Genomic DNA, 13,067 nt, shown 5'->3' with positions numbered 1-13,067 from the left:
ACCGAGATGACCGGAGTCGTCGTTGGAGGGCTCGTCTGAGGCCGTCGTAGAGAGTTCGCCTCCCATCTACGCTCGCTGCTCCTAAGATGTGGTCTCCCTCCTGACCGCTATACTCCAGCCACTCCCTGAGAATCGGAGCCGCCACCACCGCTGCTGCCAGCAGCGTCTCCGTCCTGATCCTGCAAGCCTCGGGCCACTGGTCGTCCTCCGCCTTCTCCTCCTATGTCAGACCTTCCTCCGCCTCCGTGCTCGATGCCCAGAAGTCCATGGTGTCTTCCAGCGCGGTACCTACATTGACTGGTGGATGTGTCGGGTGGCGGGTACCTCCTCCTCTGCCCTCTTCTAAACATGTTCTCCCTCTCCAGGACGCCCACTCACTTCCTCCAAAACGACGGTCGACCCGTCCTCCGGCCACGCAGGCCTCCTCCGTCGGGAGTCTCCCTGTCCCGCCAGGCGAATCAAATTCTCACTCACTGCCCTCTGTCGAGAGGACGCCTGCTAATCAAATTCTCACTCACTGCCCTCTGTCGAGAGGACGCCTGCTAAACAATCATTCCATTCACGTTTCATTCATGCCATGCTAACCAACCTTACTCTCATCCCAAACAGACTCCGCCGGCAAACGATTTCCGGCCAACCATCCAGAGGCTCGCTAACCATCGGGCTGTTCGCCTACCAACCATACCTATTAACCATTCTCCCACAAGCCCCTTCCGCGAAGGCTCCCATGTCGGCGGCACCAGCCGTCGTGAGGCTCCAACGGCGCGGGGCCTTCCTCACTCTCCCACGGATCCCTTCTCGCTAAAGGCCCCGGCTCGTCGAGGGAATCTCTCCAACATCGTTTGTATAGTCCCTTCCAGGTAAACCTTAATTTACTCCTTCCTCCAGACGTTTGCACCATTCCTCCAGGCGCGCACTATTTAATTCCTTTTGGGGGGCAGGCTCAAGAGCCCCCCCTGCCTCCGCCAGGCAGGATCCGAACCGAGGCTCTGGTCCGTCCCCAGGGGGCCCACGCCAAAGCCCTTCCACTGTCTCCTCCTCATACTGTCATCATTCTGTTATCATTCTGTATCATACTGTCAGTCACTTCTTTGTCCATTCACTCAATCCCAGCTCCATACTGTAATCAATTCATCTGCAATAAATCTCACCTCCAACCTCCACCCTCCGTCTTAAGTGTAAGCTCGTTAAGAGTTGAAGTTTTAGTTGTTAACGATAGTTCAACTTAGAGCTGTAATGCTCCATCATCCGTCTGCTCCAATCAGATCTGCGTTACCTTGTCCGCACCCCTTTATAAACGGTCCTCACTTCCCTTCGCTCATCTGTGCTTCCGTTCAGGTACCCGCCACCTCCCCGACGACCGCCCAGCAGCAGGCTCCACCAGGTCGGCCCCAGGGGGGCAGGCTCAAGAGCCCCCCCTGCCTCCGCCAGGCAGGATCCGAACCGAGGCTCTGGTCCGTCCCCAGGGGGCCCACGCCAAAGCCCTTCCACTGTCTCCTCCTCATACTGTCATCATTCTGTTATCATTCTGTATCATACTGTCAGTCACTTCTTTGTCCATTCACTCAATCCCAGCTCCATACTGTAATCAATTCATCTGCAATAAATCTCACCTCCAACCTCCACCCTCCGTCTTAAGTGTAAGCTCGTTAAGAGTTGAAGTTATGTTAATGTGTGTTGTTCCTGTGGGTCTGGAACGAGTAATGTTAGTGTGTGTTAATTATGTGTACCACATATGCTCTGAAGCAGCCTGACAGCGAATCGCTGGTTCGATTACCGTCTCTCTCTCTCCTGTTTACTGATCTCAACTCTACTATCCAGATATAGGCAGAACAGCCCCAAAATATCTTTATATAGAGAGAGAGGCAGGCCTAGATATTGCTGCAAGAAATATATTGTCTCTAATATTTTCCTGAAAAGAAAAAAAACAATTCATCGCATTTGGTCGAAGAGAGGGGTAGATTTAGAAGGATTTAATGAGTTTGTCAGTGGAAGAGAATAGGAATGAGGCATTATTCTGATTACTGTTCATCGATTGAGAAGTGTGTGTGTGTGTGTGTGTGTGTGTGTGTGTGTGTGTGTGTGTGTGTGTGTGTGTGTGTGTGTGTGTGTGTGTGTGTGTGTGTGTGTGTGTGTGTGTGTGTGTGTGTGTGTGTGTGTGTGTGTGTGGCAGATTTCATATCTTTGTTATAACAGATTGCATTTTTCATAGATCTCAACTTTAAATTCTTTCCTTGGAGTCCTTTTCTCCATTTCCGTTCAGCTCTCAGGCAGATTCGTTTTGCCATTCTTACTTCTGTCTCTCTCGGGTTAATTTGTGAGTGAGCTTTTATAGATCTGCTATGTTTAGTGTATGACGCACAGTGGTGCGTCATACACGCAAGCTCACAATGTGTGCGGCGCATTGTGAGCTTGTAGGTTGTCTATATGGTAAGTTTTTGTACTTTTACTCAAGTACATTTTTAATCTGGAACTTCTACTACTAGTACTTGAGTATATTATCTACATTGCAGTATTTGATACTTTTACTTAAGTAAAACCTGTGAGTACTTCTTCCATCACTGAATCAGACACCACAGAACTGAACCCAGTGTGGAAAATAATATTAAAATAATGATACATGACCTCTCCTCGTCCCATTTCTGCATGAACTCAACTCGTGACGGGATTCAGACAAATGGCGGGTATTTCTTAAATAGATAAGGCTACAATCTGTGCGACATTTGATCAATGGTTAATCTGCTGGTGAAATTCTATTAAAGGACTGCGGGCTCATTAGCCAATAGATCTTAATCCTATTACTGGCTGCTGGGGGACCGAGAGGCTGCACGCCTGCCAGCCCGGACAGCTCTGTGGGTGCATCACACTGCAGGCAGGCAGGGAGAAGGTCAGGCACAGAGCAGCACTCGGCCATTCTCACAATAACAGCTCAGTCCCATATGCATCTTGTGCACTCATCACTGGTTGAAGAAGTCACCAGATTTATTGAGTTTTTACCATCCGTTCTTCAGTCGGCGTCCATGCACTGAAAATAGCATGCTGGACAAAAACGTAGAGGAACGACACGGAAGCCGAGATAAAGGAATTTAAAAAAATGCAACCTGTTTTTTGCGATCACGTGATTTCCTGCTAGACTGTTTCACGGTGACTCATACAGTAGCTTAGCGAAGAGCGCTATGTAGCGTAAAAACTAAAAACACAAATGTGTTGGCCGTGTGGTATTTGGATAGACACATCAAGACACCTTGTTGGCAGTCGGACAACTAGGGTTCTTTAGTTTGTAATAATAATTAAACGATGAGTGTTAACATTGTATTCCTTACTATTGTTTCCACATTTTTTTAACTGGGGGAGGGTAATCTTTTTTTTTATACAATAAACCGGATATTTATTTCTCCGCAAGGCCGAAGGGTCAGGTCAGGGCAGAACCTCTGCCCCAAATGTTTCATATCGGCCTGGTATAAGATTTTTCTAAAATAGCAGATGTATACAAGCTCACAGCGTGGCATGAAATGACAAGCTATAAGCTTGTATATCTGACTGACTGACTGACTGACAGACAGACATGTACTTGTGTGTTTGTTTCCTCACACACTACAAACTGACTCTGTCCCTGTGGCTTCCAGAATAGTCTTGTAGCATTTTGAAACATTCATGCCCCCGTAGTCTTTGCATCGATATGTATGCTCTCTGGCAATGAGAGCATTGCTTGATCAATGGACCCTGTGGACCACATCCTCTGGAATACTGGACACGTTGTTTTTTATATCAATTATGAATCAACCAATGTTGGAAAATGCCTACTGGGCAAAGAATGAAGTTCAATAGCCCATTCACTGAGCTGAACACATCTAGAAAGCAATACCACAGAGAACACTTTGTTCTCGTTCTCTTCTCCTCCTGTACTCTACGACAGTGGTTCATTCTCTTCTCCTCCTGTACTCTACGACAGTGGTTCGTTCTCTTCTCCTCCTGTACTCTACGACAGTGGTTCGTTCTCTTCTCCTCCTGTACTCTACGACAGTGGTTCGTTCTCTTCTCCTCCTGTACTCTACGACAGTGGTTCCAAAACGTTGAGTGACAAAATAATGTACATAATAATAAATAATGCACATTTAAGAATGCCAAGAACGCGGGACCTCGTTCTTCTGTGCCAAAACGAAGGAACTCGTCTTTCTTTGATTTCATTTAATCCAGCATTTTTTTCCTTTTACTCTCATGTTGTTACACAGCCTACATAGGGATCCGGGATGAAAAATAGGGATATTTTTAATTTCGACGTCAGGCCTCAATGGGATAAAATTATCATCTGGGGACCCCCCCAGTATCATTTTGGGACCACCCTGAGGGTCCCGACCCAGAGGTTGTGAGAACCACTGGTCTAACACACCTGTCTTCTGTGTCTCCAGACATAGACGAGTGCTCCGATGGCTTCGTGGAATGTGACAACAACAAAGCTGCGTGTGTCAACCTGCCGGGCTGGTACCATTGTGAGTGTCGCGATGGCTACCATGACAACGGCTTGTTCTCAGCCAATGGGGAGTCCTGTATAGGTGAGCTGGATTTTTTTCCCCGTCTTCCACCACAATACAAAGCAGGAAATCACAGACACTGCTGGACCCAAATCCTCTCTGGTCACTTTTATTTGCATAGAACGTTTTAATTCAATGTAAACTCTGTCACGTTAACGGACAACTTAATACCATGTAGAAACAAAGCAGGGACCTTAGAAAAGATCCAAAATGGATTGTTGATGATTGGTGAAGTGGGCCAAGAGTTACAGTATAATAATTAACATGCCACACAACAACTATATATGCATTAAAATGAATCGGTCTGGAACAACAACGAGACCAATCGGAGTACCACAGGCATCACAGAGAGAAACAATAAATGGCATGTCTTGGTTAGCCTTAATTACCTAAAGAATGGTGTGCTTCCATGATTGCCTTATTGGCCCTGCACCCACTGTGGAGGTGCGTGTAAATAGGTATGCTCTTCTTAGGTTCCATAAGACACACTATGTGTGGGTATGATATGACTATGATTGCTGCTGGTGTCATTACTGTGGTGGTTGGTGTGTTTCGTCGGTTTTCTTCTTGGAAAGCCTGCTCAGTTTCCAGAACAGTTTCTCTGTGATGCAGGCAGCCTGCAGGAAGGAGTGTCAGCTGTCAAAATAGAAATCCCTCTCTATTCTAAAGTACCAACGGAGTCCCAGCCTGTTAGCAATCAGTCCCTGTCGGGGTGGAAAACCTTGTATGTCCAAAACTGTTACTTTTCTGGATTCAAATTCAGAAATGGCAAACGCAGCAGATCTACAAGCTCGAAACGTGCCGTTTCATGCAGTGTTTCGAGCTTGCAGATCTGCTACATATAATGTGTTTGTGTGTCGCTGTAGTATGGTCATGTAGGGACCAGGGTGTTAATGAATACGGGGGAAAAAAGAATATGGAGATAAGAGGTTCCTGCCCGACAGCAACGATATAGTGCTGCCTATCTGCTCCTCGGCTACGCCTAACCCCACCTCAGCTTGTCAGCCCGACAGAGACTGAGAGGCTATAGTCTAGACGCCTGACACACGAAAAAACACACAAAATGGAAGGAAAGAAAGAAGCCATAACCTGTCACATGACTTGTTGATTTCTATGTCGAGCTGTGTTAACCTAAAGCGTTTTGTTTTCCTTTTTGTCCTGGGTTGCGGTAATATTATGCATCCTACGGTAACATTACGGTATGGTAACATTATGCATCCTACGGTAACATTATGGTATGGTAACATTATGCATCCTACGGTAACATTATGGTATGGTAACATTATGCATCCTACGGTAACATTACGGTATGGTAACATTATGCATCCTACGGTAACATTACGGTATGGTAACATTATGCATCCTACGGTAACATTATGGTATGGTAACATTATGCATCCTACGGTAACATTACGGTATGGTAACATTATGCATCCTACGGTAACATTATGGTACGGTAACATTATGCATCCTACGGTAACATTACGGTATGGTAACATTATGCATCCTACGGTAACATTACGGTATGGTAACATTATGCATCCTACGGTAACATTACGGTATGGTAACATTATGCATCCTACGGTAACATTACGGTATGGTAACATTATGCATCCTACGGTAACATTACGGTATGGTAACATTATGCATCCTACGGTAACATTACGGTATGGTAACATTATGCATCCTACGGTAACATTATGGTACGGTAACATTATGCATCCTACGGTAACATTACGGTATGGTAACATTATGCATCCTACGGTAACATTATGGTATGGTAACATTATGCATCCTACGGTAACATTATGGTATGGTAACATTATGCATCCTACGGTAACATTATGGTATGGTAACATTATGCATCCTACGGTAACATTATGGTACGGTAACATTATGCATCCTACGGTAACATTACGGTATGGTAACATTATGCATCCTACGGTAACATTACGGTATGGTAACATTATGCATCCTACGGTAACATTACGGTATGGTAACATTATGCATCCTACGGTAACATTACGGTATGGTAACATTATGCATCCTACGGTAACATTATGGTACAGTAACATTATGCATCCTACGGTAACATTACGGTATGGTAACATTATGCATCCTACGGTAACATTACGGTATGGTAACATTATGCATCCTACGGTAACATTACGGTATGGTAACATTATGCATCCTACGGTAACATTACGGTATGGTAACATTATGCATCCTACGGTAACATTATGGTACGGTAACATTACGGTATGGTAACATTATGCATCCTACGGTAACATTATGGTATGGTAACATTATGCATCCTACGGTAACATTACGGTATGGTAACATTATGCATCCTACGGTAACATTATGGTACAGTAACATTATGCATCCTACGGTAACATTACGGTATGGTAACATTATGCATCCTACGGTAACATTATGGTATGGTAACATTATGCATCCTACGGTAACATTATGGTATGGTAACATTATGCATCCTACGGTAACATTACGGTATGGTAACATTATGCATCCTACGGTAACATTACGGTATGGTAACATTATGCATCCTACGGTAACATTACGGTATGGTAACATTATGCATCCTACGGTAACATTATGGTATGGTAACATTATGCATCCTACGGTAACATTACGGTATGGTAACATTATGCATCCTACGGTAACATTACGGTATGGTAACATTATGCATCCTACGGTAACATTATGGTACAGTAACATTATGCATCCTACGGTAACATTATGGTACAGTAACATTATGCATCCTACGGTAACATTACGGTATGGTAACATTATGCATCCTACGGTAACATTACGGTATGGTAACATTATGCATCCTACGGTAACATTATGGTACAGTAACATTATGCATCCTACGGTAACATTATGGTACAGTAACATTATGCATCCTACGGTAACATTACGGTATGGTAACATTATGCATCCTACGGTAACATTACGGTATGGTAACATTATGCATCCTACGGTAACATTACGGTATGGTAACATTATGCATCCTACGGTAACATTACGGTATGGTAACATTATGCATCCTACGGTAACATTACGGTATGGTAACATTATGCATCCTACGGTAACATTATGGTACAGTAACATTATGCATCCTACGGTAACATTACGGTATGGTAACATTATGCATCCTACGGTAACATTACGGTATGGTAACATTATGCATCCTACGGTAACATTATGGTACAGTAACATTATGCATCCTACGGTAACATTACGGTATGGTAACATTATGCATCCTACGGTAACATTACGGTATGGTAACATTATGCATCCTACGGTAACATTACGGTATGGTAACATTATGCATCCTACGGTAACATTATGGTATGGTAACATTATGCATCCTACGGTAACATTACGGTATGGTAACATTATGCATCCTACGGTAACATTACGGTATGGTAACATTATGCATCCTACGGTAACATTATGGTACAGTAACATTATGCATCCTACGGTAACATTATGGTACAGTAACATTATGCATCCTACGGTAACATTACGGTATGGTAACATTATGCATCCTACGGTAACATTACGGTATGGTAACATTATGCATCCTACGGTAACATTATGGTACAGTAACATTATGCATCCTACGGTAACATTATGGTACAGTAACATTATGCATCCTACGGTAACATTACGGTATGGTAACATTATGCATCCTACGGTAACATTACGGTATGGTAACATTATGCATCCTACGGTAACATTACGGTATGGTAACATTATGCATCCTACGGTAACATTACGGTATGGTAACATTATGCATCCTACGGTAACATTACGGTATGGTAACATTATGCATCCTACGGTAACATTATGGTACAGTAACATTATGCATCCTACGGTAACATTACGGTATGGTAACATTATGCATCCTACGGTAACATTACGGTATGGTAACATTATGCATCCTACGGTAACATTATGGTACAGTAACATTATGCATCCTACGGTAACATTACGGTATGGTAACATTATGCATCCTACGGTAACATTACGGTATGGTAACATTATGCATCCTATGGTAACATTACGGTATGGTAACATTATGCATCCTACGGTAACATTACGGTATGGTAACATTATGCATCCTACGGTAACATTATGGTATGGTAACATTATGCATCCTACGGTAACATTATGGTATGGTAACATTATGCATCCTACGGTAACATTATGGTATGGTAACATTATGCATCCTACGGTAACATTATGGTATGGTAACATTATGCATCCTACGGTAACATTACGGTATGGTAACATTATGCATCCTACGGTAACATTATGGTATGGTAACATTATGCATCCTACGGTAACATTATGGTATGGTAACATTATGCATCCTACGGTAACATTACGGTATGGTAACATGCATCCTACGGTAACATTACGGTATGGTAACATTATGCATCCTACGGTAACATTACGGTATGGTAACATTATGCATCCTACGGTAACATTACGGTATGGTAACATTATGCATCCTACGGTAACATTACGGTATGGTAACATTATGCATCCTACGGTAACATTACGGTATGGTAACATTATGCATCCTACGGTAACATTATGGTACGGTAACATTATGCATCCTACGGTAACATTATGGTACGGTAACATTATGCATCCTACGGTAACATTACGGTATGGTAACATTATGCATCCTACGGTAACATTACGGTATGGTAACATTATGCATCCTACGGTAACATTATGGTATGGTAACATTATGCATCCTACGGTAACATTACGGTATGGTAACATTATGCATCCTACGGTAACATTACGGTATGGTAACATTATGCATCCTACGGTAACATTACGGTATGGTAACATTATGCATCCTACGGTAACATTACGGTATGGTAACATTATGCATCCTACGGTAACATTACGGTATGGTAACATTATGCATCCTACGGTAACATTACGGTATGGTAACATTATGCATCCTACGGTAACATTACGGTATGGTAACATTATGCATCCTACGGTAACATTACGGTATGGTAACATTATGCATCCTACGGTAACATTACGGTATGGTAACATTATGCATCCTACGGTAACATTACGGTATGGTAACATTATGCATCCTACGGTAACATTACGGTATGGTAACATTATGCATCCTACGGTAACATTACGGTATGGTAACATTATGCATCCTACGGTAACATTACGGTATGGTAACATTATGCATCCTACGGTAACATTACGGTATGGTAACATTATGCATCCTACGGTAACATTACGGTATGGTAACATTATGCATCCTACGGTAACATTACGGTATGGTAACATTATGCATCCTACGGTAACATTACGGTATGGTAACATTATGCATCCTACGGTAACATTACGGTATGGTAACATTATGCATCCTACGGTAACATTACGGTATGGTAACATTATGCATCCTACGGTAACATTATGGTATGGTAACATTATGCATCCTACGGTAACATTACGGTACGGTAACATTATGCATCCTACGGTAACATTATGGTATGGTAACATTATGCATCCTACGGTAACATTACGGTATGGTAACATTATGCATCCTACGATGTCCTCCTGAAATCATACCTGATTTACTCCTGGTTTACAATTACAATTTAGGCATTTAGCAGACGCTCTTAATCCAGAGCTATTTACAGTAAGTAAGGAAGTAAGCAACACATTCATCAAATGCATATAAGATAGCAAGCTATGATCATTGGTAAACCAAGAACCTAGCCTAAACAGTGCAATATCAAAAAATCACACCGTGTGAAGTGAGGGGCGCTAATATATTAAAGTCTGACTCATGTTGATTAGGTGATGTAATGGTGATTTAAAACAAACGGTGCCAACACAAACATTAAACGCCATTAACAATAAAGAGACAATATGACATAAACGACACATTATAATTATGTGACGCCGTTTACCACTGCACAATGACTTTGTGACACCGTTTACCACTGCACAAGGACTTTCCAATATGCCCACATTATATCTCCATATATGGGCATAAAATGGATACAGGCAGACAGACAGATAAGTAGATATAGGCCGGCACAAAAAGGCATAGGCCTACAGAGATTACAGACAGACGAAAAAAGTTAAACGTGTGCTATGTCTTGTTAAACATTTGGTCACATTTGTCCCAAGAAGTCGCTATGCCGTTTTGGAAGTGAGTGTGTATTGCAACGCTGGAAATCAAGCTGTAGTTTTCAAAGGCATCATTACGTTGGAGAGAGAGAAGGACATTACAGTTTACAATGTAAGCACTTAGCAGACATATTGCAGAGCAACTTACAATGTGAAAGCTCAGAGTCATTGGAACGAATGTCCTAGTAAACTTAATGACAGGATAAATGGTCATTAAATAGAGTACAAAGAAAACAATGAAGTTCTACAAAGTCATGATGTATCTCTAGGTAGGATACCAGGAAAACGTCAAATCTGTCTAAAGTGGTTCTCAAAGTGGGGTCGAACCCCCTCAGGGGTCCTTGAAGGAGTTCCAGGGTGTCCCCAACAAAATGACTTAATATAACGTCTAAATCAGTTTAACCACTTTATACTTTGTATATAAAAAAATGCCGATTTTCAAGCTCCCAACGCGTTGCGATGTGACATGTTGTGAGCCAGCATGTAGATTGGCTATTTTTGAGGGGTGCTGCTATCCCCTCCTATGTCCAGCTTTGAGGGTTTGTGTAAACACAAACATTGTGTAAACACAAACACTGAAGACAAAAGTGTGTAGACACAAACATTGAAGACAAAGACACGCAAATTGTGATTGGCCAGAATCAGATGATGTATGATGATGTATAAGAGCGCCCCTCACTTCACACAGGTGTGATTATTATATATATATATATATATATATATATATATATAATTTTTTTGAGGATTCTTGGCCTGAAAACGATTTAAGATTTAAACAACATTCTTAGCATTTGATCAAGTGTGTAAATCTGCTATTACTTTGGAATAAATCGATGTAAGTATGTAAATCCGGCATCCGGCAGCAGCCTTTTGTTTTCAAGAAAACAAACGGAACAAAACAAAGTCAACACCGAGTGTTATTCCCACAGGCCGTGCATTAAACGGTGTCATGACCTGTGTCCAGCATACACTATATGCCCCTCAAGTCATCTCTTCCACCAGGGACGTGCTCACATAGACATCAAAGGGGGCTTCAGCCCCTGACCTTTTACCCGTCTGTAAAACAACTGCCCTTTCCAGACCACGAATGCAGCATTTAATATGGTGAAAGAAATGCACATGATGCCACTCCTTTCCATGACACACCGGAAGTCAGCATTGAGGAGAATTGTTTTTTTCCCCCGAGACTCCTGAACTTGAACGCAGCATTTTGCATTGAACTAATTCGTTTTTTCGAAATCCATGTCGTACACCGCATCTCCAGTAGATAAAGAGTGCTGCGTTGCGCCCCGAAAATAGCTGATCTACAAGCTCTCAACGCGTCGCAGAGATTACAGACAGTGAGCGTTGTGGGCAATGTAGATCTGCTATTTTCGATATTTTAGCCCCTGCCTCTCTAACGCTCTTCCCCCCCCCCCCCCCCCCCCTCCCCCCCCCCCCCCCCCCTGCAGATATTAACGAATGCAAGACGGGGCGGAACACCTGCGCCAACGACACGGTGTGCTTCAACCTGGAGGGGGGCTATGACTGCAGGTGCCCCCACGGGCGCAACTGCACCGGAGACTGTATCCACGGCAACAAGGTCAAGCACAGTGGGCAGATCTGGGTGCTGGACAGCGATAGGTGCTCCGTCTGCTCCTGCCAGGTGAGGGCGCTGTGTGTGTGTGTGTGTGTGTGTGTGTGTGTGTGTGTGTGTGTGTGTGTGTGCGTGTGTGCGTGTGTGTGTGTGTGTGTGTGTGTGTGTGTGTGTGTGTGCGCACGCACGCAATCACACACGTGGGACCGACACAAACAAACACGCACCACGCAAAAGTTGAATCCTGTTCCTCCCATTCACACACACACACACACACTGACAGTTTTAGGATCAAATGGAGTTCAGTGGTTTTCAGAAGCGCTTTTTGATACTTTCCATTGGTTCAAGATCTTCATAACAACACACAGACGTAAAGGGTGTTCAGTAGTTCATCGATTTATAAAAAGAAAATCAAAAACCTTCTAAATGGACTTAGCAGGTTTTCTCCTGACTGCGACGATGTATTCTACCTCGTCACATAACTCTTAGGCTATCCACATTTATTTGATAGATTTAAAACATTTTAAAATAAATTCTTGTTTTTTCATGGTTTCAAATAGAGCATCTATTTGGTTACTACTTGCAAAAGAAAGGGAAAATAACTTGTAGATCTGCTTTCTCAGCTGATTCTTTTATGTGCAGCAAAGTCATTGGCATAGAGCCCTAAGGGACACCTGTCAACCGAGTACAGGGTTTAAGTGGTTAAAAGCCTTTCGTTCACAGATTTTTGGCCACATCCCCAG

The 13,067-nt window shown here is 43.0% G+C and overlaps 1 protein-coding gene across 1 annotated transcript in view; it reads left to right on the top strand.

The window, feature by feature from the left end:
- nell2a (neural EGFL like 2a) overlaps positions 1–13,067 on the top strand; it is a 193,086-nt gene that overhangs the window by 161,667 nt on the left and 18,352 nt on the right. Inside the window, exons 16-17 of the mRNA XM_083763854.1 lie at positions 4,410–4,553; positions 12,200–12,393. Coding sequence (XP_083619980.1) covers positions 4,410–4,553; positions 12,200–12,393 — 338 coding nt within the window. The remainder of the gene's footprint in view (positions 1–4,409; positions 4,554–12,199; positions 12,394–13,067) is intronic.

The sequence above is a fragment of the Protomyctophum parallelum genome, assembly GCF_964188405.1.
Source record: "Protomyctophum parallelum genome assembly, chromosome: 4".
Classification (NCBI taxonomy): Eukaryota; Metazoa; Chordata; class Actinopteri; order Myctophiformes; family Myctophidae; genus Protomyctophum; species Protomyctophum parallelum.
The sequence above is the reverse complement of the archived record's forward strand: the minus strand, read 5'-3'. Positions and strand labels throughout refer to the sequence as shown.